At 41.1% G+C, this 14,704-nt stretch overlaps 1 protein-coding gene across 2 annotated transcripts; it reads left to right on the forward strand.

The window, feature by feature from the left end:
- The first annotated feature begins 540 nt into the window (after window positions 1-540).
- Window positions 541-11,784, forward strand: qtrt2 (queuine tRNA-ribosyltransferase accessory subunit 2). Of its 2 annotated transcripts, none has more exons than XM_035143060.2 (8): window positions 541-1,101; window positions 1,184-1,239; window positions 3,042-3,118; window positions 3,313-3,522; window positions 4,849-5,048; window positions 7,319-7,488; window positions 10,675-10,792; window positions 10,916-11,784. In XM_035143060.2, exons 1-8 carry the CDS (start codon window positions 899-901, stop codon window positions 11,175-11,177), a joined length of 1,296 nt encoding a protein of 431 aa, XP_034998951.1. In that variant the 5' UTR covers window positions 541-898; the 3' UTR covers window positions 11,178-11,784. The 2 variants fall into 2 exon arrangements, with proteins under 2 accessions (XP_034998951.1, XP_034998952.1); XM_035143061.2 differs by having other exon boundaries at window positions 7,319-7,470.
- The last annotated feature ends 2,920 nt before the right edge of the window (window positions 11,785-14,704 follow it).

The raw sequence follows: 14,704 nt of genomic DNA on the forward strand, positions 1-14,704 counted from the left end.
TAAAATAATTGAAACAGTTTTTAATGTGTAAGTGTGTTGAATAACCATCTATGGTGCCATATACTCATATTCATTCATTTGTATTTATGTCGAACATGTGTGAATAAAAAAGAGAAATTATACAAACAAGTGAAAAAAAATAAACAGCAAAAAAGTATTATTCACAAACAGTGATTATTTAATCAGCATTTTCAAAAAGGAGTGAGAAGAAGTACAAACTTATTTATATCACCCCTGGTTTATAGATCATTAATGAAATATTAACTTATACTTAACCAGCTTCCTATAGATCTATACATATGTGCTCTAACCATCAGCACACAGTGGCCAATGTAAACATGGTGTCACGCACATACAAATAAATCAGTGACAAAAAACTAAGAAACATAAAAATACAATATAAATCCACATTTGTAACATAAAAAAAAGAATTGAAATGTAGATTAGAGTTAAAAACATAAAATCCACCTAAAACATTAAACATATTATATACATTAATGGTTTTTACTGCTTTTTTTGTTTTGTGTGGAAGTTTTCAAAGTATCCCTTAGCCCAGTGATGACGACATCATTCCGCGACTTGTAGTTCCTGTCACACTGAATTTTTATTGTGAGCTAAAGAAATTCACTCCTGACTTTTAAAAGTGTTTAACTGAAGTATAGTAGTGAATGTGTAGTTTTTATTGTTTTCGTTTTCACTGCGACAGCTTGTACAAGGTCGTTACACGTACGTAGCTAAGCTACGTGGCTAATTCACGTGTTCTTCTACAGCCCGTGCTTGTAGCTAACGTTAGCTCACTGCTATCAGCCCCATTCAAACGACATTACGATAACAAAGGACTTCCAGGCGTTGTGCTGCAGGTATTTAGTGACCGGGTTGGACTGCTCGGAGCAGCGGGATGAAGCTGGAGCTGTCCCGGCTGGTTCAGGGAGGAGGTCGGCTGGGGGTCCTGAAGGGGCTCGGCAGGACGAAGCAGCTCCGCCTGGAGGTCCCGGGGTGTCTCCTGTACACACACTTGGGGACAGTCCCCCACCTCACCCAGGACACACTGCAGACCCTGAGCAACCTGCCCTCTGTCACCCAGGTCTCCCTGTCCAACATGTGAGTTCAACCCAGTCCACACACACACACACACACACTGGGCTCTCTCTGAGATCTAACCTGCATTTCCCCCCCCCTGCAGAGCAGAGCACCAGGAGGTGTTGGAGGAGTTTAAGGATGGATTCAGGAAGTTTGCAGGTACTAGCTCAGTCACATGTAATTCATCTTTTCCTCTTTCATGTAATGTTCTTTACTTCAGACAGTAATCCGAAGGAAATAGGAGTGGAGAGCGATTAAACAGCACTGATTAGACATAAATATGATGACATTCATTCAAATCATGAAGGCTTGTATTGATATCTAAGCAGCATAGTTTTGCTTCAAATGCATCAAACTACATGTGCGTATTAACAGTTTTCTTTCATATGTAACCCAACACTGGATCAGATATGGGGACATATTGTTTTAAACCCACAATTCAGTGTTTCTCTGCAGTCTAGAAAAGTCTAAAATTCAGTAATCTGAATGTAAGACCTTAAGTGGTCGAAAATGTTGATTATCGTATATATTATATTTTATTTTATTTTAATTTAATTTATTTTACATTAATAATTGTATGTTATTTGTATTACTTGCACTATGATGTATTACGTTTTACTGTCCTTTTGTTATACCATTACACCTGTAAAGCACTTTGCACAACCAAGTTGTTTTTAATGTGCTATATAAATAAAATTGACATTGACATTGATTAACAAACTTTGGTGTGATTGAAGGTTCCTACATTCTTCACCTCTTGACAACAGTGTTTTTGTCAACATGTTTGTTTAAATGAGCCAAACCTTGTATCAGATTGGAATCTGTATTAGCAGATATATATCAAGGTGTGATATTGGTGTTATTAAGAAAATCCCCAACAGCAGTTTGTGATTACACCCACACACATTACACACTTAACATTATAGATTTTCGTGCTTCTAAACATTAAAACGTTGCCGCCTCTTGAAAAGAAGTTTTGTTTGTAAATATATTTGTCGTCTTCTCCTCATTCCTTTAATTCACTGGTCGTTATGTGTCTGCTGAAAACTATTACAGTTTAAATGTTCTTTGTTCAGACTCTAATTGTAATTTGACTGCAGTACCTTTGGTAACATAGCTTAATTAAAGTGTGATTGGAGCAGTTCGTCTCCACTGCAAAGATTATGATGCTGTAGATGAGGAAAGGGAAAAAATCTATACCAATAATTGTTGCAATATTACTTTCATCAATAGCAGTAGAGGCTGTGGTCATTTTCCGGTAGGATGGTTTTATTTAGTTATTTGATGCCAAAAACATGGGCTGAAATGTAATGATTGACAGCTGAGACTGCCTCTGATTGGTCGAGGGCTCCATCTCCTTAACGCTCCTGCACAAACTCTGGCTCAAAATGTGGCTTTCATTTCTGGATAGTGGGAGGAAGTGGAGACGTGTCGTCCATCCTTAAATACAGCCTATTAGTTCAACATTAAAAAGCTGATTTAGCTCAGTGAACTTGAGGAAAATGTGGTGCTGAGTAACATTTAAATAAATGCCCTGGATGAGTGGCCTCATTTGGCTTCGCTGTACATCAGTAGTAGTGGTGCTAAGCCTCACCCTGCTTCAGACAAACACAAGTTTAAATTAGAAATGGAATCAGTGTTGCGTCAGTTGTTGTAGACAGTCAGGGGATTATAACAGTGCTGTCTCCAAAGTCCCAGAAGGGAAGAGTAGTGATTGAATAATTAGAAATAAAGACAGCATTTTAAACCTTCTGTTTTCTCACCTTTTGATCCTCTGCTGCAGCTGTGTTTGCTGATAAGGCCACGGCACCTCATTCCTCTCTCCGGAGTTGTCACATTAGTAATAAAACATCTCGCTCTGTCACCTTGCTTTGTGCTCAGCCTTTGCTGACAGGAACGCTTTGTCTGGTTTTGTTCTTTGTGACTGATGCACATTGATTTTGGGTTTTGTTCCTCTGCAGGTCTTCATGATACTTTGTTGTACTGCTCGCTCCACGACCCTGCGGCCCCCTGTCCGACAGGCTATATTACCAACAAGGTGAGATTAAACTTTTACTTTCAAGAACAAATCAACATAATGGGATTCCACTCATTTGTTGCTCCACTTTTTTCTCTCTGCTCATCTCAGTCTGTGCCTGCATCTCCCGTCCTACTATAGCTGAAGCATCACAAAAGCTATTACTTTCAAATGTGTGTTTGCCAGTGAAAATGTCCTCCCTCTGATGTTACTAGACGGTGTCAGTGTGGGGCAGCGGTGGGCGGATAGAGCTGACTGTGGCCAAGTTCATGGCACTGCAGAAGGTCGTGCAGCCAGACTGGTACCAGAGCATGGCCGACGGAGAGACGTGGCAGAACAACACGTCACTCAAACGGGTTCGAAAGTCTGTGGATCGTACTCTCGCTCACTTGGATGAGTGCCTGCTGGTGCACCAAAACTCACAGGTACACACACACACACACACACACACACACACACACACACACACACACACACACACACACACACACACACACTGAACACCCACTGTTGCTCTTTTTACGTCTTAAATTACTTTGTAAACTGGGTTTACCATCATATACATCATTATATATTGCAATACTGTAAGCAAGGTTATATATTCTGCTTTTCTATAAAATTTTAGGAAAACTCACGGTATAAAGAACACAACATGATATGCCTATAATACGTTATGTAGGAGTCAAATTGGTGGAGATAGATTACAACACTGATAACTAACAGTCAGGACTTCAAACACAACACAATTTGAGAACACGACAAAACATAATATTGCAATTCTCAAGTGTATCAATATTTTCTTGCACCCCTACTGTAAATAATTTTTTGTTAATTGGTCATGATGACACAAAACAAGGATTGATTTTGGTTGTTGAGCAGCTGTGCTAAAGCTGGAAACAGTGAAGGAAGCAATACTTCATCAGTGGGTGTGTAATGGTTTTGCATCAGACATGACAATTCAAAAAAACAGATTTTCTTTCTTTTAGCTGCAGTGTAGAGTTGTCTTGACTGACACATATGTAGTGCTAGATGCAATCAATAGCTTTAGGTGCTGGGGTTGAGTTGGAAAGAGCACTGCACCTCGTAAAGAATTTACAATGATGCAACGGCACAAAATGCATTATATTTTCAGGTTGTTTATCTGTCCGCATGTCCCACTTTTCATGAACACAATCTATGTGGGTAGTCCTTCAAATTTGGTTGAAGTGTATGAACTGATTAAATCTTTGTGGTCCAATGTCAGGGTGACCTGGCTTTGTGAAGGAGATATCGCCGAAACACAATGATAGAAACACACTTGGCAGAAGTGATCAGTTGGACTCAAAGATGACGTGTTTCAATGTTTTGTGGTCAAATGTCACAAGTCAAGGTCACTGTGACCTCACAAGACAAGTTTGTGGCCATAACTCATGAATTCATACAGTCATTACAACAAAATACTTGTAAACTGCAACTTAAAGCAAACAACAGAAAGGTGGTTATTCTAGTTGGACATGTTTTTTTTGTGAATCTGTGTTTTTCTCCGCAGTTATTGATAAAAGCTGCATTTACGTGTTACATTTCAAAATGTGTCCCTGCAAACCTCATCATGCACCGTGTGTGTGGTTAGAAAATGGGGCTGTAATCTGTTCAAAATCTCTGTTGGTTCTCTGCAGCAATCTCCTTCTTCTTTGTCCTTCTAATTTCTTCTCTTCCTTTTATCTAGCAGGATCTTTCTGTCTGATGTTTAATCACCTGTCTGTCATTGTCAGGAGTTGGAGGGAGTGGAGGTGTTCGGCGTGGTGGAGGGAGGAGACATCTTGGAAGAGAGGGTGCGCTCGGCAAGGGAGACGGCCAAGAGGCCCGTGGCTGGATTCTGTCTGGACAGCCTCCGGTCAAGCTCCATAGACCCGGCCCTGAGGACCCAGCTCATCACTGCTGTGACCAAAGAGCTGCCTGAGGACAAACCCAGGTCAGCACTTCTAGTGACTGCATGCGAAATATGTGTATTGATTTAAAGCGATTCTTTCCCCACCAATCATACACTCTTCCCTGGTGTGTAATTGAAAAGTATTCAGTGAGGACGGGCAATCAAGTAGAACCAAACAAAAGAAGAATAGAGGGTGAGTAAACAAACAAACTGTATCCTCTGTTCTGAACTCTTATTCATTATCTTGACATTAATAAGAAAACTTTGGCAAAAGTTTACTTAGTAGTTTCAGACGGCTTAATATAAGCTTGTAGTTCAATCTCTTTTACACACATTCATACAACAAAAACAACACAGGCAAAAATCCAACAGATTGACGAACAATTTATAAGTGACTGTAGTTTAAGGCCAGGATTGAGGAAAAAAACAACAATATGTGAGAAAAGCCATGTTAACCTCACCACACAAAGCCTGTATTAGCCTGTCCTTCACACTCATGGTTATTGCGTGTTTTCCCTGATTAAAGTCACATGCAGTGCAAAAAATTCATCGTAGTTCTCCATGTACCCTCACCACCTTCACCCCCATCCTGTGCGTAGCTCGAAATGTACTCAGAGTCCGTGACGTTTCAGCTAGCCCCTCCAGTCGCGCCTTTGAACGATGTCCATTTGCCTTTGATCTGGGGCTTTTGTCGTCAGCAACTGGAAAATAGGTCTAAAAATCGTGTAGTTCAGTTTTACGAACAGTCAATTACGCTGTCAGTTGATCAGTTGTAAAGCTCTAACGAGATTTTTTTTCTTACAATCCTGAATAGTTAGTGATTCATAGATCAATAAACTATTCATTCATTTTATTTCTGCATTTATAGTGAATGAGCCAAGCAGTGAAGCAGTATAGTTTAAAGTGCACTTACTCATACATCACAGCTGTTTGTGTGCAAAACAACGTGATTCACAGGGCGAGTGGGCCCAGTTGGTGGGTCCTACTCATTCAATTAATTTTCCTGCTTGACTGATTACAAGTGAAAACCGAGCAGCTCTGCTGCTGCTGCTGCTGCTGCTGCTGCTCAACCCAACCCGTCCTCAGTCTGTCAGCAGTCGTGATGTCAGCTCAGCCTCAAAGAAAAGTTTAGTTTTTGTTCGTTTTACTACATTTTACATGTTTATTGTCTCCTGCAATTATGGATTGTGTGCTGAAAATAGCTTACTCGCATATAATTAAAATGTTTACAATTTCAGTCCTGGCCAACACAAACACCTTTTTTAAGACAAAAAAAAGGGTTGTACACTATTCATTGGTGGTTTGATCGCAGTCTCGTCCAGTCTGCATGCCAAACTGTCCTTGGGCAAGACACTGAACCCACAAATTGCCCCTAACGACTGTGCCAACCAGTGTATGAGTGGTGTGTGGTAGACAAAGTGTTGTCCATCGATGCACTGTATGAATGTGTGAATGTAATTGTACTGTAAAGGACTGGAGTGGTCTGTGAGAAAAACGCTGAAATCACAAATTAGAAACGATTTCTTTCTCTTTGTCGATTGTGAATCATCTGATAAAACTGTGGAGTCGCTGCTTTCTTCCATTTTACATCATCAATTGAATTAGAGCTGAAACAATTAATCAACATTCAGAAATGAACATCTTTGGACTTTTGGACAAAAGATGGGCTCTGTCATTTGTCTGGCATTTTAGATAAACAAAATAAATAATAATTATACAAAGAAAGGATTGATTAATCCAATGAAGTTATTTCTAGTTGCAGCCCCATGTATTAGCTCTCATTGATAAAGCTGAAACTTTGAGATGATTTTGAATCCTGTGAAAGCCCATTTGCCAAATTGTAAATGACTCCTTTTGAAGATATTGCAAACAGTCTGAGAAAATAAAGTCTCAAGGACAAACTCACCACAGGAGTCTCTGGTTCTTCCATGTAAATCCCCTTTTCAGAGCCTCGGCCTTGGAGGCGGCTCCACATGAGCGCTCCTGTCGCTGGCGGACGTCTGGCCATGGCTCAGACTAGTTTGAGGGAGAAGGGATGTGAGGAGCGACAGTTTGTTTGAAGGAGCTGGATGCACTTTGTGAACAAGCTCCTCTCAAATACCATGGGGCACGATCCCCGCTGGTCGCTCTAGAAACGCTGCTTCCTGTTGGAAAGTGACATGGAGTCATTCTCAAGTGCTGTTATAAAGAAGAGTAATAGAGAAAGGAAGACTCTTGTGTATCAATAATATGTTGTGGATGTTTGTGTGTGTGTGTGTTACATTTATGTTTACGTTTTTTTTGGCTTTGTGTTGCTTTTGTCCTTGACTCAGACTGCTGCAGGGTGTCGGACGACCTGACGAGGTGCTCGCCTGCGTTGAGGCCGGCGTGGACCTGTTCGAGAGCTTTTTCCCGTTCCAGGTGACGGAGCGAGGCTGCGCTCTTTGCTTCAGCTTCGACATCTCCCCGGACCCGGAGCGCGCAGGTAGAGCGCCCCCTGCAGGTGTGGTGAATAGCTGTGCTGAGGAGTAGTCCTAGTTAACTTTTTTAATTTCCGGTTATTTAGGAGGTAAATTGATATGCCAGACAAAAGTGAATAATACGTTTAATTAGCAGTTTTGTTTTAGTTACAACTATGGTTCTATTAATTTATATGTGGTCCCTCAGCAGGAAACTTGATTAATAAAAACACATCGTTTAGATGCTCAAACATATTAGAAACATGAGGCCATGTAGCTCTGTCTCGTTAACTGCTGCTAATGTTCCTGTTTAAGTTGCATTAACCTCACTCCCCCTTTATAGATTAATATACAATTCATGCATGCCCAGATTTATTCTGCAACAACAGCTTTTCCTCTCAGGCACTAACCTATGTAAATGTCATTGTATTTTTTCACACGCTTTTTTAATTCCAGATTTTAAATGGGGCAAAGGGGGGAAAAGGGGCTAAAATGAGACATTTGGAAATTTGGCCGCACTTCAGTGCTTATTTTCAGGTTTGCTCCTGTCAAAGCAAGCGACCTTTCAGTTACAGCATCCTTGCCCAAAGCTACAGAATGACTTTGTTAAAAGTGCGATGAAGGAAAAAGGTGGAAAATGTGGCATTCCTCTTCAGGAGCTTGAATATGAGCCTCACTGTGTCATTTGGGAGTTTGGGTAAGGGGTCTCTCTCTTTCTCTCTCGCTCTCTCTCATTTTGGGACTGATATTCCTTCATAACTGTTGTACTTGGCATATGTCTTGAATTTAATTCATTATATTCTAAAAAGGTCTTAAAATCTACTTGTTGAAACCTGCAGAATCCCTGCCTACCATAATGGTTTCCTTTGTATTTTTTCTGTGTGTAAATGACTTATGGACAAAGCGATGAGAGAATATTTTTTTGGTGTATATATACTGAAATGTCACGAGCACAATGCGAATGAATACTACAAAGCTGGGAAGAGGCACCACTTCGATATTTTAATGGTGCAGAGCATTGAGCGCTCTTTTAAAGACGCTCAGTAATTACTCTGGTGGATTAATTTGTATAGGGGGAGCCTTTGATGTTGAGTTGAAAACACTTACAAAGTCAATGTTCCTGGTTCGTATATAAATGTAAAGAGGCTTTCATCTCTCAGAAGAGCGTTTTCTCTCCTTTTAATCAGACTCAAATGGTTCAGTTTGAAGACTGTGTAAAGCTGAGTGTCTTCAGTAAATGAACAACGCTTTTAATTTGTCGAGCAAAAAGCCTAAGTGACTGCAGTGTGAGCTTCTAAATAATTAATAGGAAACACGCGTGTGTGTCTGTATGGTGGTCATGTTGCTCGGCCCATGAGGGTATTTATTTTGCGTTAAAATCAGGCATAGATCCAGCAACCAGTGAAAATCTGTGCATTTGTTTGCTTGTGTGTCGTGGCTCGTGTGTATTATGTAGCCCCGGGTCAGATGAATAATTGGCTGGGGAGATATTCAGCTGATGAAATGAAATCCATGGTGTGTCACATTGCAGCTGCTTTTTAAGGCAACAATTAAGTCCAGGCCCTTCACTGGGATCGCTGTCCCAAGTGGACATCAACAGAAGTGTTATGACAAGAGCTGTGGGAACCGCAGCACCTCGGCTCGCCGCCACGGACTTCTGTGCTTCATTAAAAAGTTGTGTTAAACTGCTCTGACAGACGGAGTGAAGTTTGGTATCCGGCAGCATCAAGTGTCAGACAGCACTAATCGATTCTGCACAGGTAGCTTAATGGAGTTCAGTGGAGGTGAGAGCCGCGATGGTGTCAAACCTGCAGAGAAACTCTAATTCCCCTCTCAGCCAATTATGAGGCGCCGGTGGGGGTGTAGAGGAGGATGGGTGTAGGGAGGGGGTCGACACCTTCACTTCCCAGTTAACGTCCTTCATGCTAATCTGCTTTCCTTCCTTCCTTTCCTCCTTCCTTCTCCAAGTATTCCTCTGTGACACTTTTCCATTGTACATTTTTGATATGTTCTCCTTTAGTGCGTTTAACCCAACAAATCTGTAACTGGACATTTGGTCAACAGACAAAGAGTTTGTGATATTTCTTTTCCTTAAAAAACTGCAGGGAGTGGTGGAACTATGCATCTCATGAATTATCCCTTTCCAACGACTTCCAGTGCACTTCTTTTTGAATTTTACCTTGTTTATATAGTGTTGCAATATATTATAGTTTGTGTCTTGTCTGTATCCTATAGTGTAAAAGTGTTGTCAGCGACATGGTACAGTGCTTTGTTCCTGACTGCAAGAGCTCCTCCAAATATGGTTACTTCTAGTTTCACCAAAAAACCAAATTCAAGGTTTCAAAACATTTCAACAGTTCACAAACCAGTGGGTTGGTTAACACTTGGTTTTATCACCTATTAGTTCAAATAGGAAAGATTTTGTTTGTGTGTTTTCCTTTAGTCCTTTATGTCCGAACATTGACAGTGATTAATAATCAGTGTAAAAGATGCTATTATTTGTTTCATAGTGTTAACTCTTCAAACTTAAAGCCCTTTTCTTCTCAGCTTCAGTTTCTGTATTCGTTGCCCTCGCTCTTCAGCAAAAGTAACTTTGCGCCCCTTTACATCTTATTAGCTTTGGTCAAGCCTCATTTGGTCTGTTTTGTTCTCATGATTGTCCGCCCCCTCCTCGGGCTCCACGCAGAACCCCCTCTGTTATCAAATTTTTTTTTACGCTCTGTTTATACTCCTTTCTGCTCCCTGCTTCACCCACTCCAGCTTCCACTAATCCAATTTTGCTCTATTGTTGCCATTTAATCTCTGTGTTTAATAATTCACATCACTGCCAACCACTGTCTTCCTCTCCTGTGTCCATCGTCTGTCTCTTTTTCATCTTCCTCGCCTCCCTCGCCTCCCTCGTGTCTGTAACGGCCCCTCGATAAAAGACGGCTCTTCATCAGCTCTGTCACTTTTCCCTATACTCATCAGTTTAAGTGAAGTCAACTAGCAGCGAACACCCATCTGTGTAAGACAGGCATCAGTCGTCAGAACATCAGTCATTAAATTATCATAGTGGAGAGAATGTAGGTCACAGCTGTGGTTGATAGGGGTTTAACATACTGTACATGTTGGCGGTCGAGTTTCGCTGACGGAGAGTAACGGTTCTGCACAAAGGGAGTTTATGAGGGTGAGGTTATGGTGTGAAGGGTTTGTGGACTGATTAATGACACGTTGGCATGTTGTTGCAGTGCTGCAGCTGGAAGATGATGAGAGGGACGCTGCAGAGAAGACGCAACCGAACGGAGATCTTAATCCTGACGATCAAACACAAATGACGTCCTTTGAGATTAATCTCAAAGACAAAAGGTTTGTGGCGGGTTTTTGTGCGACTGTAAAGGGTTTTATGAGCAGTGGCGCTTTCAGAATCTTTATTTGTTCCTTTTATGCGCCTGTTAAATTGATTTAAACTCACTTTGAACTTATATCCAGGTACCAGGACGACTTCAGGCCCCTGGTGGAGGGGTGTGGCTGCTACTGCTGCAAGAACCACCAGAGGGCGTACCTGCACCACCTGCTGGTGACCAATGAGCTGCTGGCCGGAGTCCTGCTCATGATCCACAACACAGCCCACTATCACGGCTTCTTTGGCGCCTTAAGAGAGGCTATGGCCAGTGATAAAGTGGACCTCCTAAAGAGACGGGTACTTAGGGAGAGGGATGAGCAGACGGAGAGAAAAGAGCAAGACGGATAAATCAGAAAGATACGAGAGGGATTGATCTCACTCCTCTTGAGGATCGCTGGACTGAGCTGCCAGAGGCAATCAAAACTCGATCTGGCTCTTTCCAGTACAGTTAGAGGATGTGGGGCTGTGATGCTGCAGAGACCTTGCCGAGCCATTCCTTATGTTACCAAAGTCATGTCTCTTACGAATGTTTAAAAGAGAAGGGGGAGGATTAAAAGAAAACGAAGCAGATAAAGGCAAGTGTTGATGTCTGTCGGTGCCTTGGGTTTCACATCTGGACGAGCGCTCCTGTTAAATTCCTGTATTGATCTGAGCAGACATGGTTGGGTGCCTGAAGAGGGATAGGAGCTTGACGAGTGGTCAAGAGGAATTTGCATAAAGAAATGTGAGGATGGATGGAGGCGGACTATCGACTCTGACTGATTCCCCATGTGCGTCCTCCTGTGGCCCGGTCGCAGGTCAGCAAATGACTAATGTCCTCTGGACTCATTGACACTGCAGCATAAACCAGAGGGAGAGCCGACGACTGACAAAAAAAATCCCCAAAATAGATTCTGCTTTTCTGCTGATCCACATTAAAAAGTCTTTCCTATTGAGGATGGAATCTTTTTTGTCATCTCATATGTTATTGATCTGTTTTCTTCAAGCTTTTGTCATTCTCAATTAATTTTCACATCAGTTGGATACATCAAATAGCTCCTCGTACGTCATGTAGTCCTAACCAGCATGATGAGACTGTGCGTGGTATTAAACCAGTCAACGCCACTCTCTACACGCTGGTGGAGGTTTGTCTCTGGCGGGTTACGGGGAAGTTAAGTGAAGGTTTGAGTTGACAGCTCCAACCATTCCTGCTGCTGGGAATGGATAAAGATCAGATAAAGATACAGGTCTCTGCTGCCTCCCATGCAGTGATGGAGGGAGGCTCTTTGAAGGTGAGGGGACGTAATTGACCGCCAGACCAGACATGTCAGTGGGGGACAAGGGACAGAGCGGGACAGAGCGGGAGAGAGGAGAGTGTAACAGATTTATGGAGCAGCCGTGAGGATTTTTGTTGTACCTGTGGGTTACCTTAACCGCTTCCAGCATTATATAAGGAAGTGTGCTGGAGGATTTACCGCTGTCAATAGGTGGGCACTGCGCATAAATGTTTAAGAAATACAGGCATAAAATGAGCAGAGATGAAAAGTTGGAACTTTATTAATGCCTGTGGGGGAAATGGGAGGAGGCTAAAACAAGCAGTGACCTCTAGAGTTCATTTATTTTAAGATTTAATGGGATGACCGCGGACAGAAACTAGTGTGGAAAAGGTTGTGAAGTATATCCTCACATTAGCTGGTAAAAATAGAGAAGCTAGTGAAAGGCTGTTGCTTTCTTTCCCCGGATAACTGCTGTTGATGTTTTATTCACATCCTGCTTCTGTCGAGGTGTCGAGCAACAACAGTTTCCCAAATAATGGGAATCTCGACACAAATGTATAGAAAAGCATCTGGCACAAATCGACCCATCCTGTTCTAATAGTACCCAGGTCCCTTTGAAGCTGCTAATGACTGCTGCTAATAAGTGTAGAGCTCTGGACTCCAGCCTATTATTTATTATCAGGCTTTTGACCTTCAACTGTATGATAAAGTGGAACATAAGTGATCGCAGTAATGATGAGATACAGAGAACCAGAACATAATGTAAGTTCTTGGAAGATGGAGAATGTGGTGGAGTTTGAGCCCGAGAGGTTGTAGATCGTAGAAAATAATGGTGTAAAGAAATGTTAACAATATGTCATTAAACAGCGGAGTATCAGGGACAGACTATATCATAATAATGATGTAAGTAATTCATACAGCTCCTTTCAGAACATAGTTACAAGGTGATTCAATAGTTAAAAATGAAGAATTGAAAGCAAACGAACAAATACCCCCCCCCAAGGACCAACAGTCCCCTCATGAAACCATGTTTAAATTCGCTAGATCCAGATTTTTATTTGGATTTGCACCAATTTGCACACACTCATAAATATTTGTTCTCTTAACATGTCTGATTTGTTTTTATCAAGATCCATGAATTAGTTTTCTGAGAAATCAACGAAAAATGTAAGAAAAAATAAAATCGTGAATAAAGTTACAAAGAATAAAGTCAGCTCCTCTGGTCCATCACATCCAGTTAGTGGAGCGAGTGATGGCTGTGCCAGCTGCTGGAGCGTTGGTGTAACATCGATATTTAGCCAATTCAAGCTTATTTCAGTTTCCTAAACACAGCCAGCTCCTCAGAGCTTGTGTGGTTTCTCCTTTTGTGCAGAGACAGTGTTTGGCACAATCTCCTCCGAGTCACACTGTGTTTATGTATTAGAAGAGAAAGAATTTCCTTGTTACTAAAACTGATTCTATAATTACAATTTCAGCCACACAAGGCATTTTCAATGGCAACGATAGTAGATCGTATATTCTACCAAATTTGGACTTTAGTTTTTCTTTTTTCTGGATATTTCAATTTTATTCTGAAAATGCAAAATATAATTTTTTGGGTAATTTTCTGAGTAAAAGAGTCTAAAACATTTTAGTTTTAGAAGAAGCTCTTACTTTTGACATCATAGTCTGATATTTATATAACTTTGCTGAGTCATGATAAGAGCTGAGGCCACAGGTCTAACAGTATTTTAATGTATTTTAATATACTTTAATGTACTTTAATGTATTTTAATCTACTTTAATGTATTTTGAAATAGCCTGATAGGTTTAGCTCTTGTGTGAAATTATGACGGCTGGATTTGATTGATTAGGTGGAGACTATTGGAGTCTCGTAAAACTCCCGTCTCAAACTAGTGTGCGGTGAATATTTAACACATTGACTGAACATCAACATTTACGTGTAGTCGTGTCCACCTGGCAAATGTAAATTCAGTATTTACCCCTTTTGTGTTTATTTTAATTATCGTCAACTGCTGAGAACAATATCTGGCTGCTTGTTTGTCTCTGCTGCTGAGAAAGTAAAACACCGTCTGCTTATCATTGTCTTTTTATTTATCTATGTGTTGTTTTTACAGGAGATGGAGTCGCCTGTCTGGAAGCAGCACAGCGAGGGAAGGTTGGAGTTATGAGTCATAAAAACTAAAACGCTATAAATGAAAGTTTGGTTGTTGTTGCTCCTCTTCTTCTTCTCCCTCTCCTCCTACTCCTCCTCCTCTTCTTCGTCGTCTTCTCCCCCTCCTCCTCTTCCTTTTCTTCTCTCTCTCTCTCTCTCTCTCTCTCTCTCTCTCTCTATGAAACAGACCATTTTGTATGGCTCCTTGTGAGAGAATCATAAAAATATATTGTAAATATTAATTCGGGGTTACTTTCCCCTTGTAACTACAATAATGATAACTTTAGTAATAATAAACAATATGAATGTATGAGGGCCGCTGTGCAGGATTAAACTGGCAATGACACACTATTACAGAGACGAGGCTTTTGATTCCTGAATGCAATGATTTTATTTAAAGTGCTGCTAAACATATAAAACATAGTTATAATCTGAAAGCTGTTCAGTTTTACACTTTCATTACA

The sequence above is a fragment of the Hippoglossus stenolepis genome, chromosome 19 (assembly GCF_022539355.2).
Source record: "Hippoglossus stenolepis isolate QCI-W04-F060 chromosome 19, HSTE1.2, whole genome shotgun sequence".
Taxonomy (NCBI): domain Eukaryota; kingdom Metazoa; phylum Chordata; class Actinopteri; order Pleuronectiformes; family Pleuronectidae; genus Hippoglossus; species Hippoglossus stenolepis.